The sequence below is a fragment of the Dicentrarchus labrax genome, unplaced genomic scaffold, assembly GCF_905237075.1.
Source record: "Dicentrarchus labrax unplaced genomic scaffold, dlabrax2021, whole genome shotgun sequence".
In the NCBI taxonomy this organism is placed as follows: Eukaryota; Metazoa; Chordata; class Actinopteri; family Moronidae; genus Dicentrarchus; species Dicentrarchus labrax.
This window is the reverse complement of record NW_026136709.1, coordinates 13,372,758-13,391,361: the sequence shown is the minus strand read 5'-3', so window position 1 is coordinate 13,391,361 and position 18,604 is coordinate 13,372,758. Positions and strand designations below refer to the sequence as shown.

Genomic DNA, 18,604 nt, shown 5'->3' with positions numbered 1-18,604 from the left:
GGCGAGGTGGCACTCATGCTACGTTTCATTCCAAAGCCCACGTTACTTGGCATCCCGTACACGAGCACGCCGAACATGCATGCACACACACAGACTCTTGAAAACAAGTTCAGAATTAGGCAGGGGTTCGTGAAGAAAGCCATTAATGAGAAGACATGGGGCTGTTGGGAACAGGCCAGGCAGAGAGACACAAACAAAAACACACTGGAGGCTGCGTGCGCACACCCACACACCCACACCACACACACACACACACACACACACACACACACACACACACACAGTTCTAATCCCCTTTACTAGTCTGAACAGAGGAGAAAGCAACAGAGAGCTTGCAGTTGAGCCATGAATTTTACAGTGCCTGAGCACGCAGAAAGACAGACAAAACCCATTAAATGACCCCCAATGCCTTATTGTGTTATGTAATTAATCAATTGCTTACCTTAATTTTTCTGATTCCTCTTTGATTTCCTCTGAAATAGAAAAAAAAGAAAGGGAAGAGATGTTAAATTAGTCGAGTATGCGCCTTGGGGAATGTATATTCAGCCGTATTTTACGCAGCTAATGATACCATGGGGAGAAGAGCGCATATCAGGCCGCGCAGCACAGAGGATGCAACTTATTTATGAAGAATCTTCTCTAAAAACTCTTAAATGAACAACTTGAGTGTTTGCACCTCAAATCAGAGTCTTTTAGGAAGCTGAAGTTAATTTCACTCCTAGAAAATAGGGTTAGGGTTAGAATATCTGACATGCTTTGTACTCTGAATACTTTTAAAACAAGTGCCTAACAGAGAAATGTCTGCAGTGTGTTTTTGTCATTGCGTCGCCATGGTGATGGTCTTGTTGACGTCCCAGAAAGGAGTCTGGTTAATGTATTGCCTCAGCTGCAGCTCAGCCCCAAAAATGTAATCGTTATTCACTCTGTGCCTGTGAGCCAGGCCAACATTTGTGTTTATTTCACAGATCTCCGGGCATGAAAGCAGTTGTATGAACTTGCTGAGCACTGGCACAGAAGAGCAGAAAAGAGAGACAGACACACATTGAGGGAGGGATGAGAGAGAAATAGACAGAAATGGAGGTAGAGCGAGCGAAAGAGAGGCCAATTGGTACTAGACATTAAAGGGGGGCCTTCAATGAGGAAGCTTTTTAAAACACAGTGGCAATCGGCAAAGTCCTCACAGAATTGCACCAGCCTGTGATGGTTGGGAAAAACCCCAGTAATGCAATGACAGCCCAATTATTTCACTGCTGGAAGGCTAACAGTCCTTTCAAAGAAATCTACTTGGCGAGAATATTTAGCACTTAACACTCCGTGGAATTAAATTAAGGCTGGTTTCAACCGTGTTTTACTGTACTACCCAAGAGGGACACGAGGGGGAAAGTAATGAGTAGGAGCAGCGAAGCAAAGTGTCATTTTTGATATGAGACTGTCTGACGCTAATTTATACATCCGTTACATACATGCCGTCACAACTGGCCTACAGTTCTTGTGTGAGTCCCTGTGGATGCAAATCTGACATTATCATCTTGTCATCTTTTCATGTCGTGAGATCCAAGTCTCATCTATCTTCCAGTTCTGTGTGTGTGTGTGTGTGTGTGTGTGTGTGTGTGTGTGTGTGTGTGTGTGTGTGTGTGTGTGTGTGTGTGTGTGTGTGTGTGTGTGTGTGTGTGTGTGTGAGCCTGAGATCATTGATTGTTTTGTTGCACTGGGCAATAAATCAGAAAAAGCTGATAGATCAGGTATAATAGGGGACTTCTAAATACAACGTTCAATGCCTTGTACACACGAAGTAAGGATGCGACAAATCACTATTATTGATCAACTGATTTGCTTTTTTATTAATTAATTAATTAATAGTTTAGTCTATAGAATGTCCCAGAGCCGAACATCACATTCTTAAATTGCTTGTTTTGTCCCAATATTAGTCCAAAATGTATCCAAATATATTTAAATTTACAATGACATAAAACATTTCAGAAGCTGCATACAGAAAATATTTTAGATTTTCTTTATAAATCATTAACCAATTAACAATAGAGCTGGAAAATAACGATTATTTTAATTATTGATTAATATTTGGAGATTATTCTTTTATTAGACGATTAATCATTTAGCTATAAAATGTCAGACATCTGTGAAAAGTGAACATCACAACTTCCAAGAGCTCAAAAATTGACAAATGATTCATTGTTTTGTCAAATTTATTTACTTAATCTATTATTTACTATCATAGATAGCGAATATTCACTCTGAGCTTAAACCAGTGAATTTTGTGTACTTTAATTTAAAAATGACAACTGACTTATTGTTCAATCAACAGAAATGTGAAAACCTGTTTGGAAATACGATGATATTTCTAGTGGCTGAGACAATAGCAGATATTACATCATTTCTTGTACATTCACTGCATTTGACAGGTGATGGATTAAACGGATGCTTGACCTGAAATGCACTTCAGCTGCCACAATAAGATGGAAGGGCGGCAATCAAACTGAAATGACTAACTTTTGGCTCAAGCAAACAGATGCAGTCAGTGTGTGAAGCCTCAGATTTAACAGGAATAAACAAAAGCAGAAAGATGAGAACCAGAAACACACAGATGGAGAAATGGATGTGCTGAGAGACACAAGGCACTGCTAATGAACTTGTTATAATGATGACAACTTGCTCATATTGGCTTTGACCTTTTGGTTTCTATTGCCGAGAACATTTTTGGAAACCTCTCATTATATGGTGTTTGCTTTATGCGCTTTCGTCTTGAGCTGTCTCGCTGCAGATAAAATCTTAAACTTAAAGCCATAATTGTATGAATAAGCTTAGGTTCGAAAGAGAGAGGTTGTTGGCTATTAACTACTGCTGCTTTTGTCCTGACCATACATATGACCTGTCCCAAATATAGTGCTTAAAGTCTTTATCACTACGGCTGAAACTACGGCCGTTATAATCAATTAATCTGTCTTCTTTGTGATTAATCTAGCTTCAAATTGTTTGTTTTGTCTGATCAAAAGTCCAAGAAGTCCTGAAATGGTATTTAATTTAGATGTAAAACAAAGAAAAACTGCAAACTGGAACTAGTGAATGTTTTGGGTTTTTGCTTAATGAACGACTGCAATGATGAATCAATGTCAGACTTGTTGTCGATTTATTTTCTGTTCAACTAATCCATTAATTGCCACTATTGTGAATACTGTATTGTGATACTCATTAATATTCATCTCACTGTGTGTATTCCCTTCAAACTTTGAGATTCAGAACCAATTGGCTCCCAAGTTTATTTCACCAAAGTGAATAATCAATACAGTCCTATCTTTTATCTCTCCCAGCTACCCTTTCGTTTTAGCTGGAGTGCTAGACAAAGGCCAACATCACAGAGTTGGACTCGAGAGAAAACTAGTGCAATATCACACTGCACTGCACATTACAAGGAAAGAAAAAAACAGTATGTCTGTCTCTGGCTCTGCGTACGTCTGCTGCTCTGTAGTCTATAATATTAAAGTTACCGCAGGACTCTAGAGGTTTCTCTTCCAGCATGTGTGAAATTACAAACTTGCACTGACCCAGGCTATTCCGCTTTTAATATTAGCATCACGTCATATGATTTCTGAAGCACAGGGTTATCAGATTTATGCAAATAGACACACACACACACACACACACACACACACACACACACACACACACACACACACACACACACACACACACACACACACACACACACACACACACACACACACACACACACACACACAAGTCAAACAAGAAGACAGGCAGGCGGGCGCACACACACAGGCAGACAGTTTGTTGGGAAGGGTGGGGATTGTCATATTGTCTCTGCAAGTAACAGTCAGATAATGAGCTTGGTGTGTCAGGAGTGTGTTGATGAGGAATTGTCACCCAAGGATTTGAACAGGGAAACCATGGCAACGGTGGGTAGTGTTGGTGTGGTGATGAGAAAGAACAGATATATAAGCGCTGGATACTCCTGGGACTGGGGCTGACGCGAGCTGTGGAATCACAACTGATCTGCCAGCTACCGGTTTCAAAACAAACACACAGTTGTACAGTGCAGACATATGCTGTGAGGCAGGCACAGACAGCCGAGTGTGACTGAAACACATAGACGCGACACTAAACGATTATTTATTCATTTACATCTATCTTTTTACCAAATGAACTATAACTGTAGCCAATGCTGAGCTGGAATTAATGAACACAGTGCACAAAAACTGAATATAATCATTTTAGTCTCGTGAGAGACATCACAAAACTGCTAATCATAGTCCCAAAAGTGTCCCAAAATACACCAAAAACTGGCAAAAAAACAGCATAAGCACAGGAACACAAGTGTACTTCATAAGTAGAAGAAAAGTTTAATTGAGAAGACAATTTTAATAAATAAAAACAAAGTTATTAAGGAGCTTCTGTGCATTAAATATCTTCAAACTCCTGCTTGCTTTTTAAAAGCGGGTTCGTCCGTACAGGCTATCATGGGCCAAGAAATGGCAGCCTTTTGTCACTCATTAACCCGACCCCACTCTCCCTCTCCCTCAGTCTGCAGCAGCCATACTAAATACCGCTGACCTTGAAGACACCGTGTTCTGTGCCCTGGTTTGTCCCAGAGCCCTGGTAATAATCAAAAGAGAAACAACAACAGCAGCAGTAGTTCAATAGAGTGGGTAAAACCTCGTCCATGCCACTGTCACACAAGACGACAGTGACGCAGATAAGACGGAATGGCTCGCCACTTTTCAATCTAATGAGTCCACATGAAAAAAGACTATTGGCCCAGTAAGGAGCTTTTGTGAATCAACTAGTGAGGCTTTGAAAATGTTAAAACTAAAACTTGAGAAACAGACTCCCACAAAGCTCGAAATTGGTGTCTCCACACATCCATTATTCTCTTATTACATCTTAAAAACATATTTTCTAAGAAGTCAAAAGAAATGTGGGAAAATAAAGTCAATCACTCTGCCTGTCTAAACTGACTCCAAGAAACTCTCGAGACAAATTGATTTCTGCTGGAAATGTATTTTTCATGAGAATAAATTGCTATAATTTTTTAATCATAATACTGAATTACAGGCTTTTTCAGATTTTGCATTGCTGATGTTCAAGCAGATAAGAACAGAATTACTGGCCTTCAGCATGCTCCCCTTAAAAAAAGCACTGAGGCTGAAACACTGCTTTTACAGAGTGGGGAAGTGGCATAAGAAGACACATATTTCACTGACCAGATACATTAGAGGGAGGCATCCTGCTCTCCTGTGAGCTATTGCCATGACCAGACCTCAACACAAAGCCTTTGAGAGCTTCATAATGTTTGAGAGCAGCCTGCTAAGCCCTGAATCACCTCAACCATTTTCCCTCATCTCTTACCCTGATTTGACCCAGATCCTTACAGTAGATCACAGTAAGACATTAAATGAGCATTAATGTCAGCAAATCAAATTCCCCCTTGGAGACAGTCAATTTAGGCCTTACATTTAACTTTTCTTTCATCATCAAGAGACAAGAGGGTCAGATACATTACTGCATTGGGCTACTGCTTGAACTTGAGGCCAGCTAACCAATCCAGTCCTGACCAAAGTCAGTCCAGGTACTGTGTAAGTCTAAGCCTTTTACTCTGGTTTCAGTCTGAACAGAATCCTACTGTATATACCCTGAGGATGTCATCTATTCAAGGCCCCCCTAAAGCTGCCTCTAAGCTTGGGAGAAGGTCAGTCAAAAGCTGGCTAATCATTTCTCCACTCTGCTCTGGAGTGACTGCAGTCTCCAAGCCTGGATAAAGGCGACAGTGGGCAGAGGGAGATTTCTGAGCTAACAAAATAGACATGCATGAATGCAGTCAGGTACTTCCCCACTGTCAGATGATATTGTAGCGACTATAGTAATAACAGCCGTGGTCCTCCTGATGGGGAAATAAACACTTCCCCAATTTCAGAAAAACATTCAGCACTGCAACCACGGCTACTGTCTTGATACCGTGACACACATGAAAGTTGCTGAGTCAATGCTGCCAACCATTGTGATACATATCCTTTGAATTTATTATTGGATATCTCTATGTCTAGTGAAAACAACACTGCACAAATACTCCTCTACATCAGCCTTTGGGGCAGACTTATTAAAGCAAACATAATAGCCCAGGTCCCCCAATACAACGAAGTCTGTTACACGACACCCGCACGACAAGTCCGTCTGTGAAAAATACATGAGAAGATGACGACATGAAGAGGAAAGCTTCAGCACCTCAGTCTGAAGTCAGCTCACACAAAACATCTAAATGCCACCCCTGTTAGCATAATGGAAAACAGCTACACTGTTGCACTTGCATGGAAAGAAATGAGCATGCATGCTGTGATTAGTCCTATAATGCACTGTATGAAGACTGTGAAATAAGTATAAGTGAGAGTAACTGAAATCCTTTGACAAGGATAACTGTTCTTATGAGAGAGAAAGGCAACAACAACCTCACAGCTTCAGGTGACAGTGTGTGACTGAGGAGTCAGGATAAACACAGCAGATCTAGACTGAAAGACGGCAACATCACACTCAGTTGTTGAACTTGACAGTGAGCAGAGACAGGTTTCTGCAGCGCTTTATATAATACGTGTTTCAAAGGGGTTTATCAGTGATCCCTTCAATCACACTTACACTGAGCTACAGCAAAAGCTGATCATGGCTTAGATATCAAGTGCACAATGGTGTAGTCAGCCTCTTAGGATGCAAATGAGCAGCTGTAATAGATAAGGCTGATGAATCAGCAAGGGAAGTATTTGGGAAGCCTGAACCAAAGGTTGGAAGCAGGATTGCAGCAGGGTTACCAGTTCAAATCCCTAGAATATCTGGAGGAAAGTCTGAGCCGAGTGAATGAGGAATGTGCTCCCCTCATGCAGCAGCTATTACCGAAATCCCTGAAGCTCTGCAGTTTACACCCTATTGCTCCAAACGTGAGTTTATGTGTCTGAATGAAAGTAAACAGTGTTGCTCAAACATTTCCATGCATATTCATTAACCCTTCACTGAATGAATAAATATTGAGGCTAAGATTATACTGTGTTTGAGGGTGAAGCTTCAACACATGATGATGCATTTTAGAAAATAAAACATTCATTAACAACATACAAGCAGAATGGCATTCTGCTTTCACGATGCATCACATCAAAGTCCAAATGCTTCTCGAGGCAGCATGGCAAAACAACCTGCTCACTGTCTGTCACTGCTGACAAGAGCTGCTCCCGGCTAACTCGAGTCTCCTCCGTTCCTGGGCGCCACCCTGCCTTAGTGGCGTGACAAAGCATTCCTCAACCAGCAGCAGCAGAGCACTGTGCTGGGAGGGGAGTGTCCGCCACAGAGGACAGAACCATTAACACTGGAATCACAGGTCCTATCCCTTCCCCGGGTGTGTTTTGGATCATGTAATGTGTGTTTGTGCAACAGTGCATTAAGCAAATGTAATGCAGCACAAGGAAGTGAGGATCAGAAGAAAAGGGGGTTTTACAGAATCTTTCCTGATTTGGAAAATAATGGATATCATTTCAAGCATTGTAAGGATTCAGTTGTCTAAAATGAACATAAATTGGCATAAAAGGTGAAAGAGTGGATTGTGAAGTGATGGTTGTCCATCTAAGGAGCCGGAGGCGGACTAAAGGGAACTAAGCACAGAAGAAGATCTGTGAGGAATATTATAAAGTCCTTTTTTACACTTCAATCAATGCCGAAATGTTATTCTAGCTGACTGCAACTGACAGGTACACAGTTAGAGTCAGAAAAATAACTGAAACACAAAACCTGCTCTCCAATTAAACATCCCTGTGCTGTTTTTAACCTATAGCAGCACTAAGTAGTTATTTTTCTATGTGTGGGTCCCCATTTTATTTATCTCGCGCACACGTGATACATTACTGCCAATGGTTTGACACTATTCCACTGATTGACAGGTGACCAGGATATGCAGCAATACGCCAACAAGAGCAGGAAAGAAGCATCAAGTGAATATGCATTGTACACATTGGTTAGACCTCAACCATTCACACAATGCAATTTGGTGAGTAACACTAAATGTAAATGTTGTTTAAGAAAGCTCCACAGGCCACCTCTTATTTTGTTTATGCAAAGCTGTAACTTTACTTATACTGAAGGCAGAAATGCTTTCATAATTTCTTCACAGCGACCATTCATCCATTATACTTCATATATAACAGAGGTCAATAATATAGCTGCACAATGCCTACTTAGCCTAAGTAGGGCCACATTACATTTGGAAAGCAATCAAATTTTGTTATACTTGATAGCTTGATTGCCATGAGAAAATGCGGCCTGCACCCCGGTGTTCCTGCAGTGTTCTGTAAAAGGCCTTTTGTATAATACCTCTGGAGAGTAAAGTTCTAATCTGTTGTAAAAGAAGGCGTATAGGCTTCAAGTTTTCGTTCCAAGCATAAACAAATACAGAAGTTTAAATACAGTTTTCAACAAGCAGCAGCAGCTCATCTGCGGTACATCTGCAAAATATTGTGTAAATAGAGGCAAAGCAACCATTATTTCAGCCCAAGGGGGCTTTGCTTGCTCTGCTCGCTGACGCATGCTGTCAATGTGGACACAATTTAAAATACCCGGCTGCTATTTGTTTGTTCGTGTAGCCCTGCAGTTCTTTTGCAAAGCTGTCAAGCGTTTTAGTTTGTAAGTTTAGTATTTAAAAGTGTACAAAATGACAGGGTACACCTGAAGTGCAATGGATTACAATAAACAAAGTAAGATTGCAGATACACACAATGTGCCTCGATCAATTATAAGGTTAGAAAACAATAGACGATGTCTCCTACACCTAACAAACAGCTGTCTGAAGAAGTACCCCAACCCACTTACTGGACTCTCCTGGGCTCATCTGAATGGTATGGTGAATGGTCATATATCAACAGTATGTTGCTGGCAGAGCCATGCAATGATAGCCTGGGCGGCTGCACACACCTGGGCAAATATTCTTGCTGACTAAAGCTGTTGGATCAACACTAATTCAATAAGTAGACATTCTGCCAGCAAGATGTTCACACATAGAATCACAATCAAAACACGGATACAGTACACACATACACACACACACACACACACACGCACAGTCTTTTAATGTGCATGCACAAACACCAAAAATCTCATGAGGGCTCTAACATTTCATCAATTAAGACACAGCAGAGCCTGCACACGGCTGCTCCACTGGCAGGAGGGACAGAGATAAACAGACAGCTCTCTGGAGACGCTCTGCAGTACGTCACAAAATCAGCAGCAAGAAAACAGCTCGCTGGGAGGGGACAGCGGGTTCATACACAGAGTAAAGAGAGAAAAAGGAGAAAGCGAGAGAAGGCAGGGACAAGGACGAGGCTGGCTTCCAAAACAAATCAGCTATATAAACCTGTCTCTCGCCAGCTCCGTGGTTCGTGTCCACGTGCTGTACAAGTGTATGCAAGTAGGTGCTCATATTACAAGGCTACTAGAGGGAAACAGTATACCAAGTCTCATTTTAACACAGTAGGGAGACATGTTTTGGAAAGAAAAGGAGAAATGGAAAGGATTTCAATGCATCCTAATTACTTCCTGACCTTTGCGTGGGTCACAAATCTACAATATGATAATGCAGTCTCCTTAATGGGCTTCTCTCTACACACAGACGAGAGGTAAGAGGTCATTCCCTGACTCAGTTTCCATCACCTGAGCAAGGAGCTGGACACTGAGAAAGGGCATCCAGCCTTCTGCAGTCGCATTTCCATTTCAAAGAGCTTAGAGCCCATCTGCATCTGGCATGGATCCCATGCTTGGCTCTGCCCGGTCCGTACGCAGCAATCTGCTAAAATTCAATTCAGTGCCCGATTGCTTTCACCTCAGTAAAACATGGTGGTCACTGTAACTGTGTGTCTCCAGATATAGACCACTGACCGTGCAGCAGGATGTCCAAGCAGGGAAAGACAAAGAAGGTGTGTGTGTGTGTGTGTGTGTGTGTGTGTGTGGTGGGACATGATAAGGGAAATACACTGAGGAGACAAGAAAGGAAGCCTCAGGACTCAGATTGGACATAAAATATAGCCTTATGATGGTGCAAGATGTAAAAAGTAAAGTTTTATCTCCATTCAGAGACCCACATTGACCCCATTATCCAGGCCATGAACATTATTACATCTCTGGTGTATTCATTAATCAAGCAACAGCAGTTTGAGAACAGTCTGTAATAAGATAATGTCCATAGGTATAACAATAAAGACAACACAGCAGCTTTGCGTCGCTAAGACAGGCTAATCTGAGGATGAATCTATGTGTAGGTGTCCACCTCCACCTCCTACCAAACACAGATAAACACGGGGCAGCTGCGACCACCACGGAGAGCCTGAGAAAAATCAGACCCCTGACATTTCTATTGTGCAGGCTGAAAGGAAAGGTTGCACAGCAGTAATTACATTTGGAGGGGAAGAAGGAAACACTGTCAGAGGTTGTCTGGGCTACCTAATCGTGTGTGTGCTCATGTGTACGCGCATGCCTGTATGTGCACGTTACATCTGTGTGCATGTGTGTCCAACCAACCCCCTCACTCGCACTTGCATAAGCCTGTGTCTAATCAATAGTCTCACTCCCATGGCTGAATCAAGACTCTCATTTTCTAGCCAAAAAGTCACAAAGCACTCGGCCACCACAAGGCCTTGATTACTCAGCTGTTGGCTTTGTTATTAAAATGAATTCATCTTTAATAACTCCAGTGCTGATACATGATTTGGCACTTTTCTGCTCCACCGCTGTGAATTGCTCTCTCTGTCCTCTGAAATGGGGTTATTATTATTGTGCAGCACTGTGCTGCACAAGCTGGAAATTAATAGCGAGCCAATGGAAGATAAATATGTGTACTGTGAACTGCATCTTTCTCAACTCGTTCAGCCGAAGTGTCCTTTCTCATGCAACCTGCTCTCATTTAGGTCCCAGCATGCTTAGCGGCAAGCTATGATAAAGTAAAAACATCACCACTGTGCTGTATGTGAGACTTTCACAACCAAATCAGTTCTTGAAGCCGAATTTGGAATTTTTTCTCCCTTTTTGTGAAACTAAACCTAAACTACAATGATAGTTCAGCTATTGTGTGTACAGTTCCATATTTTAAAAAGAGACATGTGAAAACAGCTTTGCAGCAGTTAGCTAAGCAGCAGCAGGGGCTAAGAGAAGGACTGTCAACTAGTGTACGAAACCTGGCCCTTTACAACATTCAACATTTCAGAGAACTTATTATTCTGTTGAATTTGTATTCCACTCAGGAAGCTAGTCAGCCACGCTATTTCTATTATTATTATTTTAAAACAAGCTGAGTCATCAACAGCACACTCGTGGAGAGGGGCTAGCTAACGTTAGCCTTATATTGGCTATATATATATATATATATATACTGCATTTCTGTCAATATACCCTAACCCTCCTAAATGTTACAAACTGGACCTTTGACACTTTAAGCTCCTAATTTCTTCTCTTTCTTGCCTCCTTACTCACATGCCTTCCTCGCTCTTAACTGCCTTTTCCTCCCTCCACCCCCCTCAGTAATGGTGATGTATTGTATGCCCGGTACCAACTTTCCTTAGATGAATACCAATGAAAGATCAATACAAGATACAAATAAATACAAATAAATAACAAGCACCACAAGATGAAATAGAAACCGAGAAGAAGGGAGAGAGGAGAGGGTTTCTCTCCATTCGGCTCATCTGTTTGCGGTATAATTAATTTATCACCTATCCCAGGACTGAAGGAGGCTTCGGTGGAGAGAAATAATGTATTATGTATGGAGGTATCAGTGTAAGAAAATAAATTTAAAAAGTGGAAAGGAAAAAACAGACTCTTCCTTCTAAATTCTAAACTGTCTCCTCCGTATAGATAAAAGGATTATTTATGCTTTCAGAGCAAGCACTGGCCGTGCCATGTTGACTACTCCACTGCTCATTATCTGAATACCAGTCAACCTTTGGGGTTACAAGCAGCTTAAGTGTCTGCACTTAGTCTGGAGGGGAGAAACGAGACAGAAACCAGGCACGGGGGCCTCACCCTTTCTCATTTCTTCCTTTGCTTCAGACTAATGTAGCAGTAGCCTTGATTGTGGAATAATTCAATGCAACACATTTAATGCACTTTTTAACACATCCAGCACATTTTACCTCCATGATGCAAAAAGTTTAGCTGCTTCTCAAATGTGTGAAAACTACTTATTTTCTAATGTTTTTATAACTGTACATTGCATTTCTTTGGGGTTTTGTACTGTTGGTCAGCCATAACGAGCAATTTCAAGACGTCACCTCGAGTAGAGAACTCTTGTGGGCTTGTATCACTACTTTCTAAAACTTTAATAATCAATGGATGAATAAATAATGTAAATAATCATTAATGTAGCATGTACCTGCAGCCCTACAACACACTAGAAGGAGAGACAGCTCCACTGTGGAAGCAGGTCTTTCATCCTTTTAAATTTGAACTGAACACTTATACATGCACATTCATCTGATTCCAGTTAAAGTCACACACTGGAGCAGCCTTAAGATAACTCATCCAACATTTACAGCACCCTCGCAAATAAAGGTGACATAAAAATGTAGCTGACGGCTGCCATCTCTTCCCTTATTTACATGTTCTCATCCTTACCAACGCCTGCAAGTTTCATCAGCAGGTTACCTGCTGTGCCTCCTCTGCCTGGAAATCGGAATGAAATTGACTGACTTCAACTACTGGGTTGTCAGTCAGGAATATGAGGGATGCTTGTAAAAAGGTTGTCAGGTGCACAAAGGGACAGGGAAGCTTGTATTATTCAGTAAGAGTCAAAATATCCAAGGCTGCATGTTTTTTGGGGAAGGCAGTGTGGCTCTTAAGGGAGTCATGGTAAAAACTTGAATTAACAAACAGGATCTGGTGCTTATCATGGGTGAGCATGTGGTGACTATGGTGCAGCTTATCATGAGGGAGCATGTGTTCGCCATCCTTAATGATCAGAGTTGCATTTGTCCCACTTGCTTCCCTGCCAGGTTTGCCAACTCTAAAGAAACAGTGGCCCATGTAGGCAGTTGGCCTTGAGTTTGGTGCAAAAGAGCAGCTTGCAAACTCGTTTATTTTGTCTGTTTAGAGCTCTTATTCAAGGTTCTTTTGACCTTGGAGGGAAAAATGTTTTGCCACAGTTATTTCACAAATGCTGTTACTTGAACCTGTCAAATAATGTGTTTTGTGTTTGGTCTAAATCAAATCTTCCATGTACGAGCAGGGAACATTTCTTAATCATGAAAAGTTTTAATCTAATGCACGTAGGGGTGTTAATGATTAATTGATGATGGTCAAGAGTTTCTCTTTAATCTTGAATGTGACTGTGTTCAGCGACAGGAGTCCTGCTAGTTTCCTATGAAGTTGAGAAGGTTTATTTTCTTAGCCTTTGATTATTAAGCGATTACAGACCATAATCAATAATTAGGGACATTGCTTAAAACCTGCATCTTCATTCAGAGCCTTCTTTACAAGAACACCTGACTCACAGGTATCTTTGAGAAGTCTCTGCACATGAAAAATACACATAAATAAATTTAAAGTAATGGAACAAATTGACAGCATATCTTAGAGTTGTTTTCAACTTTTAAATGGATTCAACCAAAGGTTTGGGAGCTTCAGTATCAACACAAATGATGAATTTTGAGGAGATGTGGACGAAAGGAAACAAACACTACCATTACATCATGCCAAGATTCAGTGGACCATTTAAATATAGCTGCTAGCTCCGGGTTTATTGTAATGTATTTTCTCATAACAACCCCATGTGCAAAACATTCAGATTTAATGAATGTCAAACCCCTCAGACCATCAGGAACACACCACAGGCACTCAAACTGTCAATATCTCCGAGCAACCAAGCTGACAAGCCAATTGACAACAATACTGTTTGCTCAAAGGACACAACTTCCTGGAATAAAATTCACACACTGCTCTCACATGCAGCCATATTAAACCAAAGGCAGATTTTTTCACCAAATAAGCCCAGACAAGCCAGCTGTACCTTACCAGCCCAGTATGAAACAGCTGAAATAAACAAGTTCCTGATGACGAATAACAAGCATGTGTCGACAAGAGCCCGATGTTATCGCCATATTAATTTTGTCTGTACTACAACCTATTGGCTACTAAATTTAAAGAAAATGACTTGTGATGACAAAAAGACATGTTAAGTGTACACCAAAGCTTCAGACACAGAGGAGTTCTCTTTCCAGTCTCCAGAACATGAACAGAATATGCTTTTGTAGATGACAAAAATTGAAGGGAGGCATCAAGAATGCAGCTGCAACACGTTTACAGGCTGTTGTGACCTCTGTAGCTGACCATCAGATCATACACCCTATGGGGAGAGATAATGAGCAACATGCTCAGCAGGACTCGACTCCTTAAGTGACTGCTAGCCTGGAAACAAGTTCTCACTCCTATTAGAGTGGTAGCCAGTACCCTGATTTAGCTTGTTGCATTCACAGTATGACTGTTTATTCAGTAGCAACAAAGCCGTGTGAACTTGTCTAGTCAGAGAGGACAGGTTGGCTTTAATAGGACCATCCACAAAGGCAGCATCATATGAAGCTAGCAAGCCATGACAGCAATGAACCAAAGCCTCTATGTTCACTCCTGAGAGTTGGTGGGCATATACTGCGAGGCACTTTGATATTTTGAGTTAGCTGTCAGTCTTACCCTCTTCCCTTTCCGTGCTATCAGACAGACAGCTCCTCTCAAAGAAGCCGACGATGTGATCCAAAGATAATAGGACCCTGCACTGCTGCAGTTTAGAGTGTGTGTGAAACTGAGATGGTATTATTCTCTTTGGGAAACTGCTGAGTGACATTTTGATAATCCAGGAGAAAGGTCAGTTTGGTAGTGAGGAGGGTGGACTGTCTGGAAAATGTAGCCTCGCCAGAGCCTCATTCCTATACATTAAAACCCTGCAGTGATTCACTACTGGGTGAGGGCTGCAACTAAAAAAATAAATAGGCTTCCATTACATATATTGAGTCCAAATTAAAACACCACTTTGGAAAGATTCAAACAATACCTCGTTTTGAACAGTGTCACTGAAGAACTGGAGAACTTTCAGTGACAACAAAGAGGAGACTCTGGCACAGGCACTCTCCCTGAGATGTCTCAGGGCCCCAAGAGCTGGAGGGGATTATGTAAGTCACTCAGTATACTGGGTCACCCAGTCGTTTTTGATATGCACTACAACTGTAGGGCTGCTACGCTCATCACAAAGATTCTCATTTTGTAGTGTACGGCTGAGCCTCAGTGTGCAGTTGAAAACGGCAGTTAATTATGACTATTTAATTTTTTGCAATGTAATGTTTTAAAAAGGGAAAGTACACCCTTAAAACAGAATTCACTGTGAATTTGTAGCGGCTCCATAAACGGTAGATAATGGAACTAATGCAAAAGATGCTATCTCGCAGTTAGCAGCCATTACGGTTTTATTGGTTGTTTAAATGATTCACAGTTGGATGACCTACATTTCAATAAAGACCCATAGGGGTGAGTGACTAATTCGCGTGCACCAGACAAAGAGTTTCACCTGATGAGATCATCACTTCAAGTCTTTATGCTCTGATTCCCAGGTAAAGAAATAACACTGACTCTCCTGGAGCGGCACTAGTCCCTTTCAATCCACTCTCTCAATGAAGGCTAGCCTATTGCACTCAGTTTTTTTCCCCCGTCACACTACAGACAATAAAGTGGGGGGGGAATATAGCATTTGAGAGGGTGGGTTGGTTTTATGAAACATCAGAGCAAGCCTAGACAAACACAATTGGTGTATTTAGCCTCCAAGGCCATTGCAAAACCCTACAACCTAAATGAGCTGATAAAGGCAGCAGCTGTTGGGGCAGGTAGGGTGTTTGGCTGCTGCACAACATGGACTCATTGTTTCTCTGGTAGTGTCATATTACTCCCTTTGCAGGACAAAACCCAGCTTGTTCCTAGACACAGAACAGATATTTTAAAAGTCTGACATGAGATAAAAGAAACATTGGCTATGGTGTTAAAAATGTAAAAATGTATGTGCTCTAATAATATGTGAACTTCTCTTTTGTCTGAGTTGCTTTTAAATTGTATATTTATTATAAGTAGTCACCCCTAAGGACGTGTATCGGAAAATACACCTGCTAACAAATAGTTTCATAAAGTTGCCACATATAATTTAAGTAAAACCGGATGTTCATTGATGTTGACTTCAAAATAAAAGCGCAGTGAACGTGAAAATCGCTGACGTGGTCTTGGTATTGTTGAGGAAAAACAGGCCGTAAGAAGCGAAAGTCTTTAATTTCACATGCATTATTTCTTAAATATATTCATTTTTTTCTACTACGGTATTTTCATTATTTGGTATTTTGGTCACTATCACGTGTATCTTCATTTGTAATTTTATTTTAGCTCTGACCGGAAGTGCCACCTCATCATTTCCGTTAGCTTGATAAATGTCCTAGCTTAAAAAAGGTGCTACTGACAGCTGTCACCCTTTTTTTCTCGCCCCAGCCCGACTTCACATCTACTTTTACAACATAACAATGAAGACGAGAGCCAAGAGTCACCCATGATTAAACAGTCCAATAAATAAAAGATGTAATTAAAAGACAAATATCTCTTCTAACACCTCCCTGTACTGAACGGGCTAACCGTGTGTTGTGTACCAGGAAGAGACACAAACACCTCACCTTTATGAAGTCAAACGCACACAAATTAAACAGTTTGGACGAATATAGTTGACACTTGACGAGTGTATAAGGTGTGGTTGTGCATTAGCTTGTTAATAAAAGGAGGATTCAGCCCTTAACAACTTTATTTTCTGTCCAGTGTCCGGCCTGTTCCCACATCGCTACTAGTTTCGCAGCATCGGATCGGTGTTGCAAACACCCAACCCCTCCTCCTGCACCATTTCCGTGTTTAATACGGAATCATACCCACGGAGCCCCATGCCACGTCAATTAAATACGCAGGTTTTTGTTGAATTATAACACAAGACAATAAGGCGATATCACCATGGAGCTTTTAATGAATGGGGGGTGGGTGAGGAGGCGCTGTGTTGCCAAAACACTGCGACACTGTTGCAGAATAACCGGTTAATAAGTGAAAGGACGCATGACGTGTCTAAATCAATGAGTCCAAAGACAGCTTTAAAAAGAAAAGAAAGAAAACGTGATGCTAAAACAACGTAACTTACCCAGTGCCACCTCGCAGGCTTTGCGCAGTTGTGAATGGTGTGCCTTTTTCACCTCTTTGTCGGCCAGGATCTTTTCCAAAGCTCGTGTGAGGAACATGTTTTTCGTCTTTTTGCCCTCAAACATGTCGCACCGGAATTTGGGGCGAGGTGTGCCTGGTCCCAAGGGGTAAAAAGGGGGGGGATAGGGGAGGGCTGCAGCCGCCTCGAATAGAGATGTATTCCTTTAGAAATGTCAGCCGCAGAGCCCCTAACAGACAAACATAAATAAACACATGAAGGTGGGGTAAATCCCTCAGATTTCCATTAACGACCTGCCTCCTGCGCCATGTTGGAGAGAGAGGAAACGACGTCACGTACGTTTGAGGACGGCCGCAGTGAGGCAGCAGGGAGAGAGGGAGGGAGAGAGAGAGAGAGAGAGAGAGAGAGAGAGAGAGGAGGGATGTCATGAGTTACAGCTTTAACTGTTAACTCACAGAACACGGGCTTATTAAACTCATATGTAAACTAACTGGCATTAATATATGCATGGTATTCATTAAACCAGATGTGAGCAGGATTGCTGAATAAAACATGTCACTTTCCCACATATATGTATGCTACATGATCTAGTTCTTATGTGTGTGAGGACTGTAAGTGTTTGAATTTGTGTATATATGTGGTATACATAAAATAAAGCATCTTGACAGCGAAATTATAGTTGCAAAACAGATAGAAGTTTTATATTTAGAAGACAAATAAGCATTTTTCTCTGGTGAATCTTCTTACTCATATTTATTAAACAGCCTTTTTCCGGTTGCCTGAAATTAGATTCTCTCTTTAATATGATTAAAAAACATCATATTAAAATATGAATAACCCAGATTATTGGTCTAGTCCAATAAAAGACCTGTCAATCAGCTCGGGAGTGATTGCAGGTTACAGTCCTGTGTTTGGGTGGTGGGTCTATATTTTCCTTACATTTAATTAGTCCTATATATGGCCACTTTATTTCTTCTAAAATATGAACCATTCACATTTTGTCCCCACTTCCCTCTCATTTATTGACAATTATGTAGAGAAGTGCTGCAAAGTGTTACGCTGCAAATATCATTGTACCTTTGTTTAATCCTACCATCACATTGCTTAATTATTCACCTTATCTGAGTGTGCACTCACATTTAGTATTGCTACACTGCTTTAAGGTAAAATTTAGCAAAGTTCAACAGAAAATACATCCTGGAATTCTGGCAATTTGACAACACAAATTTGGCAGCTGTGGGCGGCAGAGTTCACTTTCACTTTGGGATGTCTTATGTGTCAGTTTTCACCATTTCTGGATCCATAAATAAGAGCAGAGCTGCAGAATCAGAGGCTGGAAATGAAGAG

General features: G+C 41.2%; 1 protein-coding gene across 2 annotated transcripts in view; it reads right to left on the bottom strand.

Annotated features, from left to right (window-relative positions):
* Nucleotides 1-17,597, bottom strand: part of arfgef1 (ADP-ribosylation factor guanine nucleotide-exchange factor 1 (brefeldin A-inhibited)) — a 50,534-nt gene extending 32,937 nt beyond the window's left edge. The window contains exons 1-2 of one of the 2 annotated variants that reach the window (XM_051411399.1): nucleotides 17,240-17,597; nucleotides 443-473 (exon numbers count right to left, since the gene is read on the bottom strand). In XM_051411399.1, coding sequence (XP_051267359.1) covers nucleotides 443-473; nucleotides 17,240-17,363 — 155 coding nt within the window. In that variant the 5' untranslated portion in view covers nucleotides 17,364-17,597. The remainder of the gene's footprint in view (nucleotides 1-442; nucleotides 474-17,239) is intronic. The other variant, XM_051411401.1, reaches the window with a different exon arrangement.
* Between the last annotated feature and the right edge of the window lie 1,007 nt (nucleotides 17,598-18,604).